The 22,351-nt window shown below is 39.5% G+C and overlaps 1 protein-coding gene across 1 annotated transcript in view; it reads right to left on the bottom strand.

Moving 5' to 3' along the window:
* LOC128605536 (E3 ubiquitin-protein ligase MARCHF8) overlaps positions 1-22,265 on the bottom strand; it is an 87,314-nt gene extending 65,049 nt beyond the window's left edge. The window contains exons 1-2 of the mRNA XM_053621078.1: positions 22,166-22,265; positions 3,109-3,295 (exon numbers count right to left, since the gene is read on the bottom strand). Coding sequence (XP_053477053.1) covers positions 3,109-3,213 — 105 coding nt within the window. The 5' untranslated portion in view covers positions 3,214-3,295; positions 22,166-22,265. The remainder of the gene's footprint in view (positions 1-3,108; positions 3,296-22,165) is intronic.
* Between the last annotated feature and the right edge of the window lie 86 nt (positions 22,266-22,351).

The following is a 22,351-nucleotide window of genomic DNA, read 5'->3' as shown; positions in this document are numbered from 1 at the left end:
TGGCTCTTCCAAAGGGACAATGATCCCAAGCATACATCAAATTCCACCAAGGCTTGGTTGCAGAAGAAGTCCTGGAAGATTCTACAGGGCCATCACAGTCACCTGACTTGAACCCCATAGAAAATCTCTGGTGGGATTTGAAGAAGGCGGTTTCAGCACGCAAACCCAAGAATATTACTGAACTGGAGTCCACTGCTCATGAGGAATGGGCTAAGATTCCTCAGGAACGCTGCCAGAAGCTGGTGTCTGGCTATGCATCTCGTTTGCAGCAGGTTATAACAGTAAAAGGGTGCTCTACTAAGTACTAAAGATGCTTGCCATAAAGGGGGTGAATAATTTTGAAACTGAAGAAATCATTATAAGTTGCATTTTCAGTTTAATTTGGGGAAACCACTGGAAGCGTTCATTGTGTTGAACTATTTCAATTGAAAGTTTGTAAATTTTGACAATAAACCTGATTTGCAATGGGGGTTGAATAATTTTGATTACAACTATATAATAAACATTTAACACATTCAAAAATCATGATTAAATGTTGTTTATCATCATCATCATCATCATCATCATCATCACCAGCACCATCTTTGCATAGAATATAATTTATTCAATTATCACTTTCAAGATAGTCACTAACTGTATGTCTAATATGGGATCACCTAAACTGCTCTAGAAGCCAGAGTGTGATTAAACTAGATTCTGTGGAGCAGTACAATGCTTCTCCAGCCCACTTTTAGAGCTCTGCTTAGTAACCACAGAGCATCGCATCCAATCTACCTCAAGCATGCCATCATGTCACACTAATCAAGCCAGTATTGTCATCAATCATGCCATAAACACGACATTGCAAAAAGATAGTGCACAACTGCTTAACAATGAATTCTGAGAAATGTTATAGAAACCAACTAGTTATATTCCAGCTCCTTCATGGCTGGATACAAACAGTGATTCAGCCAAGATGCAGCCAAAGAAATGGGAACATTCTTGCATGTACGTGTCTTTTGGCTTCTTCTTCTTCTTTTAGGAGTGTGTTGTGCAGCTGAAACTGAATCTAACGTTAGGGAAGTGATTTTTTGGCTTTTTTTCATAGAAGAGGAGTTGTGTTCAATAGACAGAGAGGTTATGTCCCTCACTCCTCACTGGACTGCAGTGCATGCTGGGTGACCAATGAATATATCCATCTCTTTAGTTCCCAAATGCTGTAGGAGGGATATCAAATGTCAGATACAACCCAAACAAAGCCACAGTGGACCGAAAGAGAGACTTACTGATAGCAAAACAAGAAGCGTTCATCAATATACAGTGTTTCTGCCTTACACATGACAGAGTGGTGTTAAAACACAATAAATTAACACTTAATCACAGAATCAGCAACGTAAATGCTGAAATCAAGGTTTAATCAAAATGCGGCACATTTCTCTGTTTCCTACAGGTTTCATAAATTATGGACAAACTACAAGTTTGGAACAACTGCTCTCTGATTACTCTGTTGCAGTTCTCCACTGTGCAAATTCCACCCTGGCCGTTAAGAGATTGAATGTGAAAAATGCCAAACGTGATGGGTTCGTGCTGACAGTAGTGTGTTAAACTAAGCTATATTTCCTTCACACATGCTTCATCACACAAATAGAATGAGAGGCCACTTGAGAGCACCTGGGCTGACTAGCCTGCAGCACTCGAGCCTCGAGTTCTATTGTGTGTGAATAACAGTAGCACTGTTTGGGCAGCACGTTGTCTTAGCATGTCTTTTGTGTTTGGCCACTTGGGCAGAAGCCTGTGGGTGTCTCGTCAAAAGCCAGAGTGAAGCCGAGTGCACCAAGTTAAACCACAACAAACCACTGTGGTCAATGCAGCAAGAGTTTAATCATCTGAATGAGGCAAATCAAGCACAGGAGCTTCAGTGGATAAATACTGTACAGAAACATATCTCTGGGGGAAGCATGGGCACCGTTTGAATAGTAGGTGCATAAGTCCATATTTTCCCTATTAGTTTCGAAGTAGTTACTGAATATTTGATAACAGTTACTGAATTATGAATAGCAGATTAATAAACTGTGTCTTTATTGGGTTACAGCTGGAAGCAGTGCAAAATCTCTCTCGCAAAGGGTGTATGAGCACATGAGACTTGACATGCCTGTTTTTTGGCCTTGGCTACTGACAACATACTCATTACCGTCATCCTTCAAGCACCTTCTACAGTCTGTAGGTCTAGGGCAGAAGGTGAGAGTCAAGGAGTTTTAGCTTCTCCAACACAGCTGCAGAAGGTGATTGTACATATTAAGCCTGAACACACAATGGCTGCCACATGCAGCAGTAAATCTGTAAAATAAACCTGTGCTCAAACATTCAAAATCCCCAACACACCACACATCAGTCCATACAAGTCTGATAAGGTGCCTGCATGTGCTTCATGCTAGGAGTCTGAAGTGCACCAGGCAGAGAGGCCTGGCATGGCCTTATCTGTAATTACTCTGTCCGGATGAGCCTAACCCAGAGAACAAGACAGCAGGCCAAGAGCACTAATGATTCAGTTGAAGCCCAGTCTTTCAGTTCCCACTAGGCCCTAATCACTGAATTAAGCCACATTTCCATCTTAGGGAGTCAGGGAGCTTTTCTGAGGTGCTTGGTTCAGTGTGTCTTTGGACAGAATTCAACATGAACTTTGTACCAGGAATGTGTTCTTTCTTTTTTTTTCCACTTCCTCTACACACTTGCGTTTTGCTCAGTCATGCTGCTCTACTTCTCTTACTGGAACCCAGCTGTCTCCACCCAACCCCCCCTCCCTTTTTGCTTGTATGGCTTCCTGGCTTCCTCTAGCTTACCTACTTCCTGTAACACAGCTCCAAACTGAAAGCAAGGAGCAGGTTATACTAGCTTACAGAGTAGATCTCCACAATCACTCCCAGAACTGTGATCTCACAAACAACAAAAACATGAACCTGGAACAGCGCAATAAACACCAGCACGTGTTTACATGACCAGCAGGACAACACAAAAGGTGAGCCTGACTCTCCGAGGCCATTGTGATGCACCTCCTGAAGACTAGTGCAGAATAAAATCCTATGAATGTGGAAGAACAGGTTTGGACTCTACAGCGTATAGGAGACACACCTTATTGTCCCGGTCCTTGTCCTTGGCCTTTCCGCTGCTGCCAGACCCCCTGGAGGAAGTGACATCCCGGGGAATGACAGAGATCTGATGCAGTGGCATGTTCATCCCAGCAGGCCAGTGTAGTTCTCATAAACACAGAAACCAGCCCACCAGCAGCAGCATGATGGAGAGAACCATTAATCACAACCTGAGAGATGGGGGATGGGGAGAAAGAGAGAGAGAGAGAGAGAGAGAGAGAGAGAGAGAGAAATGTAAACCACAAAACAGGACGCGAACACATGAATAACATTCAACAGATTTCAACAACATGCATTCACTGTTAATACCAGCACTAAGTGAAAATCTAACAAATACCTGAAATTTTCTTCGTCATCAGTGCATTGATTCATCTTCCCATTAAGCATTTAATTGGATCAAAGGTGTTCCCACAAAAGGTTGTGCTTGCTTTATGTAAAATGTGCAAGCTCTATAAAATGTGTGTAACAACTCTAAATCAGCCAGAACAGTGTCAATTATAATGTGTCATCATGGCAGATTAAAAAAAAAACAAACTCCAATATACTGACATGCGCCCACACACCCTCTTGCTTTTACAAATAATTAGGTGTTTATTTAAAGAGAAGTGTGTGTTCATACTCTGCTGGGAAGTCAGAAATGTCCAAATATTAATAGCCTGCATTACTCTGTTCTACTCTTTTGGCTTTGTGACCATCTGCTGAAGCCCTGACAGCAATTAAATGGCTTCACTTCAGTGACTGTACTAACCTCAACTCATGGACAAACTGTCATAACTCTTCACCCATCAGACAACAGCATACAGCACAGCATAACCATGCAAAATTCCACATTCATAAGGGACAAAATATAACGAATGATCAGTGACATCATTAAAAACAAAAGCAAAACAAAAAATGCCATTCACCCTGATTGGAGATGAAAATCACCTCATCAAGTGAACTTTCACCCTCAATGCTCTGGCATTACAGAGTGTGGCAATGTGCAAACAAGCCTAGCTGACAGAAAAATACATCAAAATATATGTTGATAAAACGTAAACCAGAAAGAGTACACCATTATAACTGAATATGCATCGCAGACCGTTTGTATCCAAAAAATAATTGACAAACAAGATGAATTTATTCTGTTCCAGCTTTCCTGCCAAGAGGAGGGTGATTCACTCAAATCGGGCTTCGGCTGAACATCTGGACAGTGTTTACAGACAAAGCTCTCATGACAGGCCCGGCATCATATCAGACACATATCCCCATCGGTGATCAGTAAGACACAACCAGCACCTGGCATGAGATCAAGATGCTGGGAAATGTTTATGAGATAAGGCTCACAAACTGATACAATAAAAAAAGCAATTAAAAATCTAAAAAAAGTGCTTGGTCCTGGGTAAACAATACAAAAACAAAAAATAAAGATAAAAAACCCTGCCCAGGTCTATTCAGAGCAACTTACAGAAGTGTTTATCAAGGCAGAACCAGTCAAAGGAAGAATGTGGGGAGCGACAGAACAGCACCACAGCCTTACTAGTGGTTAAACAAGAATGCAATATACTCTCAAACACCATAGAAACACAAGAAGAACATGCAAGGCAGAGTGCTGTAAAGTACTTACAACACTACGTGTCTGACCATTGCACTGCTACACTGTTGTACACTCTTGCCTTAAAATGTCTCCAAATGGCTGCCTATTTTCTGACAAAGCTGTGAGGATTGAGCATGTGAGAAATTGCTTACAAAATGGCATCCTGCTAATACAATCTCAAGCCTAACAAATTGTGCTTGTATTATAAACCACTCCACCATAGTGCAGAGATATATTGTGTAACCAAACCCAACCTAGCTATCTAGCACAATACAACCATCACTCATGCACTCATGCCACAGCTACAATTTCCTTTCTTTGTGGTTTTCTGTTTTACTGGAAGTAGTCATTAGGTTTGATGGGAATTTCTGATATTTGTTCAACATGCTTTAACTCCACCACTGCAGAAGGCTACAGGTCATAGAAGAAGAAATGGAAGAGTCTCTGATGAGCTCAACTCTCTTATCAAACCAGCACAGTTACAGCAGCAGTGCTACATCCACAATTTCCAAGTCCAATCCCACGATACAGACTTCAAAATGAAGGCATGCACCGTACAGAGTGGTGCTATCAGTGTGTGCACAAAGCATGGTGAGTTGCTAGCAGTGGCCTCAGTGCGAAAGTGAGCATCATATTTTTGTACTCATGAGTGCTGAGAGTTGAAGAGAGAGAGAGAGAGAGCGTGAGTGAGTGTGAGAGAAGAGAGAGAGAGAGAGAGCGTGAGTGAGTGTGAGAGAAGAGAGAGAGAGAGAGCGTGAGTGAGTGTGAGAGAAGAGAGAGTTGTGCCAAAACATGAGACACATTGTAACACACTGCAAACTAATACTTTGGGGATTTTAAACACATGCACCAAGAGCTAGGTTTTGTTGACACCCTTAGATAAACTGAGAATAAATAGGAAATACATGAATGCAGACTGGCTCAACATAAGAGACTGGCTATAAACTTAATCATTTTATCTTCTAAGTTTTGTTTTGCAGGTTTCTATAAAGCAATACTGAGTAACTGCCTTTGCTTCTTGAGATGCCAGTGAATTATTGAGCTACTAATGACCACTCAGTCATCCGCGGATCTTTCAGATTCGGTCATGCAGAGCTCTTTTTTCTTCCAGATCGGATTTATCTTAAAAGATTCACATTCATAATCATAAATGAGTCACGTCATTCTTTAGTGAGAATACATCTCACGTGCATGTTGATTTCTTGGGCAGTTGTTTCACTACAATACTCAGTTTTAGTAATTCCTTCCAGTTTTGCTTGAACGGATATCAAATAAATATCAAGTAAATCTCCAGTGTGGCCATCCTTCCACTAAATATAGTCACTGCTGTTGCTGTCCTCTACTGTTGTCTTGCCACGCTGCGCTCACTCAACGATGAAGTGGACGACATGAATTACTATCGGACTATTCTCATTCTTGTCACATGGCCACATATCGGATGTGTGTCAGATGTCTAAAGAGGACTGCCCAGACACTACAATGGCACAGAACTACTATTTCTTTTACTACCTTTTGCACTCTTGTTCACAGACTGTGACTGCACATATTGCATTGTTTACAGTTAGGATCTGCACTTTACCTGCATACTATCTATGCACACATACCATACGCACTAATATATTCTGCATATTTTGTGTGTGTGTGTAATTTTATATATATATATATATATATATATATATAAATAAAATTACACACACACAAAATATGCAGAATATTTTAGTGTGTATGGTATGTGTGCATAGATAGTATATGTGTATATTATATTTTAATATATTATATTTATATCTATATATATCTATATATATATATATATATAAATAAAATTACACACAAAATATGCAGAATATTTTAGTGTGTATGGTATGTGTGCATAGATAGTATATGTGTATATTATATTTTAATATATTATATATATATATATATATATATATATATATATATATATATATATATATATATATATATATATATATATATATATATTTTTTTTTTTACACACACACACGAAATATGTAGAATATATTAGTATGTATGGTACGTGTGCATAGATAGTATATAAGTATATAAATTATATATCCATGATGCCATGTAGCCTAACAAAATGTCCAGGTTCTCTGGCAGAAAGACAGCCCAAAACATTAAAGATCCACCACCATATTTAATCGTGGGCATGAGGTACTTTTCCATGTGGCTACCTCTCTGTGTGCGCCAAAACCACCACTGGTGTTTACTGCCAAAAAACTCTATTTAGGTTCATCTGACCACTGAACCTGATCCCATTTGAAGGTCCAGTAGTGTCTGGCAAACTGAAGAGGCTTGGGTTTTGTTTTTGGATGAGAGTAGAGGCTTTCTTCTTGAAATCCATCCAAATACTTCTGACCCCAAAACACAACTAACTTCTGCAATTCTCCAGCTGGGATCCATGGAGATCTTTTGGCCACCCAATCCATCCTCTTCACAGTGCATTGAGACAATATAGACACACGTCCTATTCCAGGTTGATTCATAACATTTCCAGTTGACTGGAACCTCTTAATTATTGCCCTGATGGTGGAAATGGGCATTTTCAGAGATCAACAACCTTTTGCCGCACATTACAGCTATATTCCTTGGCCTTACCCATTATTATGAATACCTAAGGGAATTTGGCCTGTGTGTTACCTCCTATTTATACTCCTATGAAACAGGAAGTCATAGTTGAACAATTTCCTGTTGCTAGTCACCCGGTGTACAATTTTATTTTTAAATATCAATGAGAATATACTTCAAATATATTTTTCTCATATGAATTCATAGGGGTGCCAATCATTATTGCACACCTATATTTAACAAAGTGTTGTTGTTTTTTTGGATAAACCTGTGTTGTGTTTGCAATTGTTTGATATCCATAAGAGTATTTATGTGAATATTTTTTACCAAAAGATTAAAAGGTTAAACAACAAAGACAACTCTTACACAACCTTCTTTGCTCATATTTACTAAGGGTGCCAATATTAGTGGAGGGCACTGTACATATGCACATATTCACGCACATGCATATTCAGATGGCAGGCAGGAACTCTATTATTCATATAGTGCAGTCTGTTTGGGATAGCATCCACAGAATGACAGTTTGTGTGGGTTCAACCCTGAAACCCTCTAGATATAAATTTGTAACATTCAATCATATAGGTGTTATAATACCTAATGTATATAAATACATCAATATAAAAGTAATATGGAGCCAAGAAAGCTGACATTTAAGACTTGATCATTTCGATCAGGGTGTTTGAGTAGAGAGCCTAAACAACAACAACAAAGTCAATTACAGTTCATTTACAGGCTGCACTATACTGTTTATTAGGGCTTTGATTCAATTTTTTTATTCAGAGAAGAATGAGGTGAGAATGAAAATAAAACACCATCATTATGTTTTTGAAAGCACTATTAGTCAAGCCGGACAGATTTGCATATACATATGTGACGTTCACACACAATGCTGTTTACATATAACGCTATTAAATGAGTGTTAAATGAGTTCAGCAGTATAACACAATATGCACTATTTCTGGCCTAAACATCTAGCACCATATTACACAACAGCATAAGACAGAATAAGGCAACAATATTGATCAATCTTTACTGCATTACACATTTCCACAAGGATCTTACTGTTATGCCTATAAACACATCAGAGAATTGTTTTTCTGTTGTGTCCATTTTTTAACAATTCAGTCCCTGCCCTTGTGAATTTGTGCACGTCAACCCGTTATGTTTTCCTAAGATCGCACTGAATTTGTTTCTATTTGATAAACATCCGCAGCCCGAATCACATCCATGATGTTCCAGTATCGATTCTGTAATATTCTTGCACATTTTCTCAACGAGGATATTATGCAATAACAGTTCACTAGAGAAGTGAAAAATGAACGGAATTCTTAAATCTATTTGGAAATCTATACAAGAATAAAAGGCACCAATAGAAAGGTAGAGTGCTGTCTTTCAAGTGTGACAGGCTAAATGCAAACGCTACAGCATAATTCAACAAAAATAACCCATACTGAAATATGCTGGAAAAAGAATTGCTTGTAAAGAAAAGGTAGAATAATTTACAAAGATAAACTTAAATAATGAAACCTGTTTGTTAAATCAGGTCTTGAATACAGAGAACACCGTGTACCACAGTGCAAGCACATGACTGAAGCTGTGCTTTGCATAAGGGAGGACCCAGAGTTCTCCTGACATATTTCTTCCACAGGCTCGAACAAGCAAGCCAACCTCTCTCAATCACCTCAGGACACATCTATAAAGCAAAGCAAATTTCATAAACAGCCGCGCCCCACGTTAAGTTGGGAATCCTGAATCTGTGTTCATCCATAAGATACTACTCACAGTCCAGAAAAAGAACACACCACAGTGGGTGCTGACACATTCTACCAGAAGAGCAGGCCTAAAAGTGTTGTATTCTGATAGAGGGAAAATTACAACCACAAGGTGTCCAAGTAAGAGGAAGCAAAGGTAGTTTATAGCTACAGTTACGCTTCCTCGCTTTCCTGGAGTAAGCAAAGCTTAAGTCAAACTTGACACCAAGAGCATCAGTGGTGATGCCTCCATCATCACTCAAGCCTAGTCCTTCTTGTTACTAATTTGTATACTAGAACTATGCTTAATATATACTTCAAACGTTTGAAAAGAAACTATTTAAAATGCTATTGGGGGAAAAAAAATTCAGACATTTGACGTGGGGGCACGGTGGTTGGCATGTTTGCCTCGCACCTCCAGGGCTGGGGGTTCAATTCCCATCTCCGCCCTTGTGTGCAGAGTCTGTATGTTCTCCCTCTGATTTGTGGGTTTCCTCCAGGTACTCCAGTGTCCTCCCCCAGTCCAAAGACATGCGTTGTAGGCTGAATGGCATTTCCAAATTGTCTGTGTTGTGTGTGTGTGTGTGTGTGTGTGTTAGGGATGTCACAAGAACCGATACTTCGGTACCAACATTCTTAAAACGTGACGGTACTTGGTTTTTGTGCAGTAGCGTAGGTACCGTTGGTAATGGAAGGTACTGAGGTTGCAATTCTTTCGGAACTGATGGGGGCAGCAAATACGCGCAAGTGTTTTAGTCAGTCCACAAGTGTTGAAGAAGAAGAATGCCTACAAGCACGCGGGAAAAACTACAGAAGACGACGACAATTTTAGCTCCACCCCGACTCGTTGAGAGGAAAGGTAGCATCAGTTGCCGGTGTGCAACCAATGCTATCGTTCATTTCAAACAAAGCGAGGAAACACCTGGAACTTGGCGAAGCACCTGAAAGAGAGTCCCTATATTATGTTTGTTTGAGGCAGCTGGCATTGTTGCCGTGAAACCAGCTAACGTTATGCTCCATGTAATGTTTGAGATAGTATCATTAACAAATAACAGGCTAACACATTGCGATGTTGTACACTACCTCCTAATGGGCCACCATGCATCAGCCCGTGTCCTGTCAGCAAAATGTAGCCTAATGTCAGTAATAATTATTGAAATGTTAAGGCTTTTAATAAATCTTTTTGGCCTGCCACCATATCAGTGAATTTAAACTAATGCTTGCATTCAGAGTATAAGAGGTGTGTGTGAGTGTGTGTATGTGTGTGCGTGCACCTTAACACTTGTTATTAGCACTTAGCACTGTTTTATTAGTCATTGTCAGACAGTGTTTGATAACTGAAATATCCCCATCTCTCTCTCTTTGCCAGTATTAGCCAGAGGAGGATGTCCTCCAGGAGTTTTAAATTTTATTAAAAAAATTTTTTTATACCACACTGTGGTATCAACTTTGGTATCGAGTATCGTGTACTTTTGGTGGTATCGGTACTGACTACTAGATTTTTGGTATCGTGACATCGCTAGTGTGTGTGTGTGCACGAATGTGCCCTATGATGGGTTGGCACCCTGTCCAGGGTGTCCCCCGCCTCGTGCCCCGAGTCCCCTGGGATAAGCTCCAGGCTCCCCTGCAACCCCGTGTAGGATAAGCAGTACAGAAAATGGATGGATGGACCTTGACCCTGTTTGGCTCAATTCCAAAAGCATTATTGTTATATTGATAATCCTACAAAGATTCAACCACTTGTTCATGAGAGATCACAGTAGCGAGAATCCTGAATGGATGGACGGTCAGACAGGTGGACAGAAATCGTACTGAAAAAGAAAGTTATTCTTTGCATTGGGCACTGCTTAAAAGAAAAATGATCAATCAGTCAGTAGTATACATGACTGCTGTGCTGTTGCGGGAAGTGTTGACTCTGGACATTTAGCAGGAAGTGCTGGATTCAGTATAATTGATTCATCATTGTGCACTGAAGCGAATGGCAGCAGTGGCCAAATACTAGACCTTAAATAAAAGTGCCTGGTTGCTATGCTACCAGTAAAATGATGAACAGCATTTGCAGCAGCCAGTCAAGGAGCTCTTCAACATCTGTAACAGGAAAGACATATTTGCCCGTCTGTAAATGTGAACATGGGTTTACTCTGGACGTTCCGGTTTCCTCCCACCTCCCACCTGTACGTGTATGCGCACATGGTACCCTGCGACAGACTGATGGCCCATCAAGTTTGTATTAGTGACTTATGGGCAGTGTTCCCTGGATAGAAACATGATTATAGTAATTAATTATTATAATACCACTGGACCAAAACAAAACGAAAACAACGGTCGGTGTTTCTTGGAAATTATTACTGGACAGGACCTTTTCCAATAATATATCACTCCACTCTACACATGTGTTATTAGCATATACTGCTGGTTGTGCCATCAAACAGTCTCACATGAGACTTTTCCTAGGAAATGTTATCACTGGAAATGGCATTTCAAGTAATTCAACTACACTCTGAATAATTCTTCAGCAGTAATTTTGCTGTCAACTGTACCAGAGGGTTATCTGCTCTCCTATCACAAGACGTCAGTGTCAGACTCACTGTCTGTAGAAACCTATAAATGAAATACCTTAGAAGCATCCAGCAGGAGATAAATTGGAAGACAAACGTATAACAAATAAAATTATACAGTAATGACGTTTTAAGTGAGTTAGGAACTCAGCTATGGACACTACCACAGACAGAAGAAGAAAACAGGCAGAGTGGGTAAAGCTGAAGCGCACTCGTATCTCACTCATGGACATGGATGTGTCTCAGTGCTAGGAAGTGTTGTTGGGAGGTAGCTGGATTGCTATGGGTGGAAAAAATAAGCTCTGCATCAGGAAGGAAAGGCGACTATCCAGCTGAGACCTGAGCCCAATCCCTGACACCATCAGCTGCAAAAAGTGTCAAAACAGAGAGCCAAGTTAATAATAAGGCACCCAAAGAGAGACAACACTGCTTTAATGACATTTATTCAGACTTCACTCCCGATATAAATAACAACCAACTGACATTTCCCACATTTTGGAGGTGGATTGTTTTAGGTCAGATTAAGTGCCTAGTAAAATGATCCAAAATAATTTTCCATGTGTACTGTGCTATATAGTGACTAACTGGAGATTCTTTACATTTATGTTATTTTGGCAGACGCCCTTAACCAGCGTGACTTACATTTATCACATTTATACATCTGAGCAGTTGGCGGTTAAGGGCCTTGCTCAAGAGCCAAACAGTGGCAGCTTGGCGGTGCTGGGGTTTAAACTTACGACCTTCCAATCAGTAGCCCAACGTCATAATCACCAAGCTACCACTTGAGTAATACATAGTCTCCGTCTAGTTCTTAATAAAGCAAGCAGTTTGGAACATATATTCCCTTCTATTCAGTGCAAACTAAGATAAAAACTTTAACCCCAAAGACAACAAAGCTGCCTAAGCTATTATTTTTCATCCCTGTATGTGTATCTAGATGAAACACTGTTCAATTTCTGAGATTCCTTAACAATTACTACAGGATCTAGTGAAGTGGATCTCTTTTGTCTCAGGGCTGCAATCACAATGATGTAAAAACAGCTATAAGAGATAAGAGGCGCTCTGATGTCTCCCATGATGGAAATTCTGTTAAATCTGTACATAACAACATTGTGTTCATCTCAAAATGTGCAATCATCTCTGTGAGCAAAAAATCATGACAGTTATATTAAATATGACTACTAGATCCAGGTATTACTTGGCAAACTGAACATTTCCAGCCACTAACTGTAGGAAAAATAGAAAAATGATAAATGCATGACCTCTCCATCAACAGGGGAAAAGTATTAAAGTGCACCTATTATGGTTTTTCAAGTATCACCTTTAAAGTAGTGTGTTATAGAGCTGTTTGTGAATGTAAAAACATCTGCAAAGTTTCAAAAATCAAAGCACACGACAAACTGAGTTATTGACTCCCAAAAGAAGGAACCGAGTCGGAACAACTGAAACGAGTCTTTAGTAATTCCAGATTTACTTCCTGTATTAACCTGCGTAGGTTTGTAACAAAACGCCCTGCCTCTGGTCTTGAAACTCGTTATGGTAGTGGGCATTTCCTTTTCCGACACACGGTGACAGCGATAGACCAATCACAACAGACCTGGACATCTGACCAATCAGAGCAGAGTATGCGCTCTGAAAGGAGGAGTTTAGAATGAATCCTATAGAACAAATCCTTTAATGAGTCGTTTTTGACACTGGGGAAAAAAAGGTAATGCTGTGATTTAAATTATGAGCACAGTAAAGTGTTTTTTGACCTTGGATGCATGTAAATCTATTGTACGAGACCTTTAAAACAAAATTAGGCCAAAACATTTACTTCCATTCTAGACTGTAGATCAAGTTTCGCCTAAAAACATTGCTGTAATGAATGAAATGCAGTAAGAGCCAGTTAGCACTGGCTTCATTCCCTACTTGTTTTTATTCATGGCATGCAAAATTATATGAGTATAAAAATACTAAATGGCATTCGATAGCACTATGGACTTGAGGCATGACATCACTCCAGATAAGACACAATCAATACCCATTAGTTATATAGTGCTGAGTTGAACAGTCTAGTGATTGTAGTCCATAAAGCGGACCTACTATAAATCATTACGTTTTGAGCAAAGCTAGTTTCCATGGTTTCATAAAATCAACCATTATTACGCAACCTAGTAAAAGCATGTCATGTACACAATGTCAAGAAAAGCATGATTTAAGCATAAAAGTGCTAATAACAGTCAAATCCTAGTATGGGGTTATAAAAAAAAAAATAATAATTAAAAAGTCATCCAGGTTAACCTAACTTCAGGCAAACGCTGTGTCTCATAATGAGAGTGAAAGCTTCAGCAGCACAGTCAGGAAATGTTTATTTTCTGAAGAGGAAGGGACACAGAAGCCATTACAGTCAATGCCAGAGGTGGATGCTGGCTCAAAGCCCCAATGTAAGCCATAACCTGAGAGCTTTTCAGGAGAATCATCAATCAGGTCAAAAGATCAATTCCCCATGGTTTCTCCATAGACCATCTGACCATTCACAGAGTCTCTATCTAGTTCCTTTTCCAATACACAGAGGTTTAATGCTGAGACTCAACTGACAATCTACATAAAGGCAATCAAAGAAAAAACAGAAAAGTTTCTAAAACACAAGATATAGCAATGACAGAATCTTATTGTGTTTTCCCAAAAACAGTGCGACGTGGAACAATGATCCCACACAGTAGAAGCCATCTAGAGTTATCTGTGATGAACAAAAGTGGTATTAGAAGTTATCATCTAATATTCAGCTTTACAACATTTACGGGTGCGATTGGTCAGGTGTCCACAAACTTTTGACCATATCGTGTACAAGAGTGATTCAAATGAAAACCTCAAAAGTGTAACAATCTGGACACTTGGTCCAGCTAAGTTCTTTTATCTACAGCAACTGGTCGTAAGGTAGGAATTATGGCTGGGCAATATGACGATACTATATTGATATGGTGATAAATTCATGTCTATTGGTAAGTTAGAAGAGCTAATCCATGCAGAGACATCTCTGGACATGGAGGACGAACCCAGTGAAAATGGGGAAAACCAACATGAACACAAGGAGCATGTATGACAAGAAAATTGCCGTAGGATCAAACCCTGGAGCTGTAAGACACGAACAACATTAATAGAAACTGTGGAATATCCATTTTATTTTTTGTGGATAAAGAGCTCAGCAGCACTATAGGTCAGGACTGAGCTTGCCAATCATGGTCATCTGGTAGAGTAGTTTAGCAGTTATCTGTAATTTAGCACTTAAGCTGCCTCCAGGTCGGTTTCATCTGTTTCAAGATGTCCTTGTAAAGTGGTCAGAAAATCCCTAGAAAAACAGTGGGGTTTTTTTCATTTATGTCCTTCAGACATCTGCACTGTGTCTAGTTACACTGATGAGGAATATGAGGCATATGAGCACCATGCCAGAGGCTAATGCTATCCGTCGCCCACCCTGACTAACCAAAAGATGTTACTCAGGTTCACATGGCAAAATATCATTAAAGCAGTTCTACCCAGGAAATTCCAATTATATGACCACTGCTAACTACTCAAAATGCAGTCCCTTTCTGACAGTTTGAATTTCTCTTCTACATTTCTAGAACTTCTAAATTGCTCAAAGAACCATATGAGAATTGCAGAGGCTGCCTTAGAGCCAAGAGCTTTAAACATATTCTTGAGGTTTGTAATCTATACTTGCTGAGCATGTTATAAGGAACACTATACTAATACTGGGTAGGGCCTCACTTTGCTCTCAATACAGCCTCATTTCTTCATGGCATGGATTCCACATGATGATGGAAACATTCCTTTGAGATTCTGGTCCATGTTGACATGATTGCATCATGCAATTCCTGCAGATTTTTCAGATGCACTTTCATGCTGTGAATCTCCCATTCTACCACATCCCAAATGAGTTCTATTGGATTCAGATCCAGTGACTGGTGCATTTTGTGACATGGTGCATTATCATGCTGGAAGTAGCCAGTAGAAGATGGGTAAATTGTGTCGATGAAGGGAAGCACATGGTCAGCAACATTACTCAAATAGGTTGTGGCATTCAAATGATGATTGGTATTAACGGGCCCAAAGTGTGCCAAGAAAGCATTCCCCACACCATTACACCACCTCCACCAGCTTGGACTGTTGACGCAAGGCAGGTTGGGTCCATGGATTCATGCAGTTGGTGCCAAATTCTGACCCTACCATCTGTGTGGCAACAACAATCATGCCATAGTCAAAATCACAGATAAATTTTACCCCCATTTTGATGATTGATGTGAACATTACATAAAGCGGTTGGTCCGTGTCTGCATGATTGTATGCATTGCAATGCTGCAACACATTTGGCTGATTAGATAATTGCATGAACGCGTAGGTGTACAGGTGTTCCTAATAAAGTGCTTGGTGAATGTACCTCCAGGGTCAGGGTCCTACACAGTTTTGCACTTCCTCATTGTAACATACTTAATGGTGAACAAAGGTTAGTGTTGCTCAGTGAAAGGAATGGAGGATTTGTGAAAAGTCTACAGTCCCTACTCAAGAGTTTCTCCATTTTCCGAAATTACATGCATCCTAGTTTTAAACTGATGGCATGGCACATCATCTTCTCTCTCACTGTGTTCTGCCAGGAGCTTCCATGCCTGACCACTAAATCTCTTCAGCTCTCAGCCACACCCTGAAATCTACTGCATAACCACCACGAGTGTGCTAGTAACTGAAAGAAAATGTAGAGAAAATTGGTTCCCTGAAGCAAAAAGGGAAGACAGTCCCATCAAACACACCTGTTATAAAACAGATTTATAATAAGCAAGCTGCTAGAGGATTAAATCTAAACCAGACTGTAGAGTAACTGCAACTGTCTACACTTATTTAATGTGAATGCTTGACTGGGATTTAAGAATGCCTCGTTCAGCTGTACTGTTTCAGCAAAGTGCAAAATCAGATACATGTCTGTCTTAAAGATGAGCCAAAGAGACTTGCGTGATTTATTCTTCACATCACTATTTTACAGTGTAATGGATGCACCATGCCAGCAGTGAGATAAGACTAGATAAGACAGATGCCAGTTCTATTCAGCTCTATTGCAAAAAAAAAAAGAAGAAAATAATCCATTCTTATCAAAATCCTATAGGAAGCAGGATGATGGGTGTCAGAACTATCTAAAATTATCAATTCATACATTCATCTTCATTTTATCTGATCAGGGTTGCAGCGGTTGTACAGGGTGTCAGAAAAGTCTCCATACATAAGGGAGAATTAACACATATTAGCAAAAAGTCTCCAAAAATCACGGACCAACTGAGAAGTGGACGTCCACAAACATCCACTGACGGAGGCACAACAGTAGTGGTGCTGGCAAACATAGTCCCCTATGTATGGAGACATCTGGGACACCCTGTAGAGTCTACCCCGAAAACACTGGACGGGTATATGCACACCATTTCATTGCAGGGCACCATGCACACACACACACACACACACACACACACACACACACACACACACACACACAAAATACACTAAGGGCAATCCAGCATAGCCAATCCACTGGAAACTGGAAGAAGCTCTCCCAGGTACATGCAGAACATGTGAAACCCAATCTCAGGATAAAACCAAGGACCCTGGAGCTGTGAGCCAGCAATACTACCCGCTGTGCTAATCTAAAATTACTTACCAGGAAATCAATCACTGCAATGCTTTTACTGTGATTCATTTTGTATCCTATAATAATGGCTCCCTGGAAAGCACACAACAACAAGTGAAATAATTATAAGCAAGTTTATCAATAGAAGCACAGCATTCACTTGGTTTCTTGGCAGACTTGGTTGTTTTGATGGAAAAAATTGTATGGCATAACAATAATGACAAGCAGGCCTTTGACTAGTCTGTTGTTTGACTTTTAACTTCTATTAGTCACTCTCTAAAGTAGCATTCAACAAAATCTAAAATCTACAGCTCATTGTTTATTTGATCAGCCTTTGTGAAACTGCTACAAGTCAACTTGACAAAATTGAAGGTTTGCACTACAGTAAGCACAAGGAATATTCCCTGGTGGTATAGTGGTTAGGATTCGGCGCTCTCACCGTGGCGGCCCGCGTTTGATTCAGGGTCAGGGAATTCTGTTTAGTGGCAGTGGCAGCTCAGCTCAGGCATTGGACTTCTGATTAGAAGGTCATGAGTTCCAATCCCAGCACCACCAAGCTGCCACTGTTGGCCCTTGAGCAAGGCCCTTAACCACCAACTGCTCAGTTGTATAAATTAGATATATGTAAGTCACTCTGGATAAGGACGTCTGCCATAAATAAATAAAGTTTTACGTGATCCCGATATATTTTGTCCTAAGAACTGTCCTTCAAGCTGCCAGTGTTCCTGCCATTTACTCAAAGAAAAAATATATACATAGCCTCCACTGTAGGAACAGCTACAGACCTGTCATTTTCCTTGCACCCACATACACATTATAATTATTTAAAAGATGTGTTCAAATATTGCATGCATTCAAATATTAAGCAACCTACAATTTTGCCAGAGACACAAATATTTGCACTATTGTTACACTATGCATTCATTTATTTTAATGTTATGCCATGGAGGGCTAAAATTGCTGCTTTCTTCTCAGGAAAACTATGAAGCTGCAATAGTTTCTCATGCATTTGAATCAAAGCTTCAAATGAGTTTTGTGGGTTTTTTTTTTTTAAAACTTACAATATTTTTTGACACTGATAGTTAGCTTCAATTGACTTTTGTCAGAATACCTGTAAGCCATGTAAAAATCTAGCATCAAGCCATCTTTAAGGAATTTGTTTAAGCACCTCCAACATACAGTTAGCCTTAGTCACAATATATGCTCACTACTTAGGGTACAACCCCAAGCATTGTAGACCCATACATACAGTGGTGCTTGAAAGCTTGTGAACCCTTTAGAATTTTCTATATACCTGCGTAAATATGACCTAAAACAATATCAGATTTTCACACAAGTCCTAAAAGTAGGCCCAATTAAACAAATGAGACAAAAAAACATTCTATTTAGTCATTTATTTATTGAGGAAAATTATCCAATATTACATATATGTGAGTGGCAAAAGTATGTGAACCTCTATGATTAGCATGTAATTTGAAGGTGAAATTAGAGTCAGGTGAAATTAATCAATGGGATGACAATCAGGTGTGAGTGTGCACCCTGTTTTTTTATAGAACAGGGATCTATCAGAGTCTGATCTTCACACATATTTGTGGAAGTGGGTCATGGAATGAACAAGGGGGATTTCTGAGGACCCCAGAAAAAGAGTTGTTGATGCTCATCAGGCTGGAAGAGGTTACAATACCATATCTAAAGCATTTGGATTCCACCAAACCACAGTCAGACAGATTGTGTACAAATGGAAGAAATTCAAGATGATTGGTACCCTCCCCAGAAGTGGTCAACCAACAAAGATCACTCCAAGAGCAAGATGTGTAATATTTCACGAGGTCACAAAGGCACCCAAGGTAACTTCTAAGTAACTAAAGACCTCCCTCACATTGGCTAATCTTAGTGTTCATGAGTCCATCATCAGGAGAACACTGAACAACAATGGCGTGCATGGCAGGGTTGCAGAGAAAGCCACTGCTCTCCAAAAAGAACATTGCTGCCCTTCTGCAGTCTGCTAAAGATCATGTGGACAAGCCAGAAGGCATTTTGGAAAAATGTTTTGTGGTTAAAATGAGCGTTATGTTTGGATAATGGAAAACACTGCATTCCAAGATAAGAACCTTATCCCATCTGTGAAACATGCTGGTGGTAGTATCATGGTTTGGGTCTGTTTTGCTGCCTCTGGGCCAGGACGACTTGCAATCATTGATGGAACAATGATTTCTGAATTATATCAGCGAATTCTTCATGAAAATGTCAGGACAGCTGTCCGTGTAATGAATCTCAAGAGAAAGTGAGTCATGCAGCAAGACAATGTCCCTAAGCACACAAGTCGTTCTACCAAAAAATGGTTAAAGAAGAATAAAGTTAATATTTTGGAATGGCCAAGGCAAAGTCCTGACTTTAATCCAATAGAAATGTTGTGGAAGAACCTGCAGCAAGTAGTTCATGTGAGGAAACCCACCAACATCCCAGAGTCGAAGCTGCTCTGTACTGAGGAATGGGCGAAATTCCTCCAAGCCGATGTGCAGGACTGATCAACTGTTACTGGAAATGTTTAGTTGCAGTTATTGCTGCACAAAGGGGTCACACCTGATACTGAAAGCAAAGGTTCACATACTTTTGCCACTTACAGATATGTAATACTAGATCATTTTCCTCAATAAATAAATGGCCAAGTATAATATTTTTGTCTCACTTGTTTAATTGGGTTCTCTTTATCTACTTTTAGGACTGAATATAAACAATTAAGCACTTATTTATACATATTTAATGATTTTATATTTCATCAGAAATGAAAAGAAAAATATATGAAAATAAAGTATTCAGTAAATGACAATTTCACCAAAAAAACACATTATGATAGATTTATCCATCAACTAACAGAATGGAAATCCATAAGTGTGGATTCTTTGTCTTAAAATCCATAATTGTTATGGACATTTTGAATAGTATTTCTTTTTTTACTGTAAAATTCTTTCTAATAGACATAGGCTGTCCATCCTGAGCCAAGAGAAAGGCATGTGGACGTGACAGTATACAAGCTTTGACGGTAATTATTACACAATACACCATTCTTTTTATAAAGCTTCTAACTACAGTTTCCGTTCTTGCAATATACTACAGAAAAATGACTTAGCTCCTTGTTTCATTTCATTTCCACAAAGACTCGGTTTGAATATTACAGCAGTGAATAATGTCCACTTATTAAGTCAACGTCACAAAATATTCATAAATGCGTTCCTCAAACATTAAGAGAAGTGCACACACAGGTAGCATGTTGTGTTTGGACCAGTGTTTGGACAGTGTCCTACTTCACAGCTAATCACATGCTTGCTTACTTCCTCATAGTACTATAGGTTGGAAAATGCTAACAAGCTGTAAGGCAATAAAGAAACCCATGTTTACCAAGCTGCTGAGGGGAATATGTTTAAATATATATATTTTTAAAGGCAATGCCTACAAATAGAGGGAATTACCAAAAGGTTTTTATGAATCGCAATATCTAGAACCTAAACATATCCTTCTAGACAACAGGGGGATGGGACATTAAATAAAAGATGACAACATGACATAAAAGAAGAGGACAGCTTGCGAATAACAATGGCATGGCAGTAAAGGAAGACATTGAGCAATTGATTTCCAGGATCATTCATTTAAAAACTGAAACAAGAGGCCCTACGTGTCAGGAGTCCTTAGACAGGACATAGGCCATAAACAAGATTATATATATATATATATATATATATATATATATATATATATGAGAGAGAGAGAGAGAGCAAAATAAAGAAAAGTGAGCTAAAAATGCAAAACAATTCAATTAAAAACAAAAGTAAAGTGAGAAGTTATTAGGTTCCTAGCAGAGGTACAGCCTAGATGCTTGTTATGATCATGTGACCCAATAATGATCGTGTGCAACTTGAGGTTAAAATAAAGCTCAAAACAATCAGTTTGCAGTACGCATCGGATTTGCAATGTAACAGCCATGCATATATCGTAAAGACACTCCCATCTCTGGGATTTATACAGGGGATCGAATTGCTATAAATATATATATTGACTACAGACGTCCTGGAAATCTTATTCTGTCTGAACAGTAATATAGGTTACTGTAGTATGTAATAAATAAATAAATATAAATAAAAACGGTGTAATATTTCCAGACATGGTAATGCACAGTCCCTAAAAATGACCTGACATGACTAAAAACAAAATCCCTGAGAAACCCCGGTTATAATTCTATCACCTATGCTTCATATGTAAAGCTTGTGATGCACTGGAATGCAGAAACACGCGCGAGCGCACTGCAGCTGTACGGTGACGCTGTGATTAAAAGCATGACTCTGACACTCTGGCCACTGATTTGTTTCTTGTTTTGTCTTTTGTTTTTATTTTTAAACGAGCACTCGCTCGATGCTGCAGCAAATTTCTCTCTGGAAGATATCTCGAGCAAAAAGCGAGCAAGTTAGTAAGCTCACTTACACACTCACTCACTCACTTACACACACACACACACACACACACACACACACACACACACACACACACACACACACACAATACTGCACGCTGAAGTGGTCCACCATTCAGGATGTTTAACAAAAACACGTCAATGAGCAGCACAGACAACCACAATGCTTTTATCCTGGTGAACAATTTCTATGGCACAATTAGTTCTTGACAATGCCATCGTGGAAAGCACGAGGTCCGAGCTGTAAAATCCAATCTCTTAAACAAAACCCGCTTCACAATGTCTGAGACGCAATTTCAGTCTGTAAATAGGAAAACCCTCATTTGAATTTCTCTCTGGAGATTTCGGTTGCACGACAGTTTGTCCGATATTAAGGAAGAAAAAAAAAAGATTCATCTGTTCAACATCCGAGTCAGAGTTCGTTATTTCTATAGCGTTTTTTTTCACTCACCTCTCCCTCTAGCCTGAGGAAACGCGATGTTTTGTTTATTTCACGGTCTCCATCTGACTGAGTGCGTCATATCACTGAGACTTCCGCGTTAATAAGAAAACGGCGTAAGAAAAACGCGTTAAACTGCGCATGCGCGAACTAGGCGCTCCAGCACAGAACGGGCTCTTGTTTTGTGTTTGAGCTGCC

The sequence above is a fragment of the Ictalurus furcatus genome, chromosome 3 (assembly GCF_023375685.1).
Source record: "Ictalurus furcatus strain D&B chromosome 3, Billie_1.0, whole genome shotgun sequence".
Classification (NCBI taxonomy): Eukaryota; Metazoa; Chordata; class Actinopteri; order Siluriformes; family Ictaluridae; genus Ictalurus; species Ictalurus furcatus.
The sequence above is the reverse complement of the archived record's forward strand: the minus strand, read 5'-3'. Positions and strand labels throughout refer to the sequence as shown.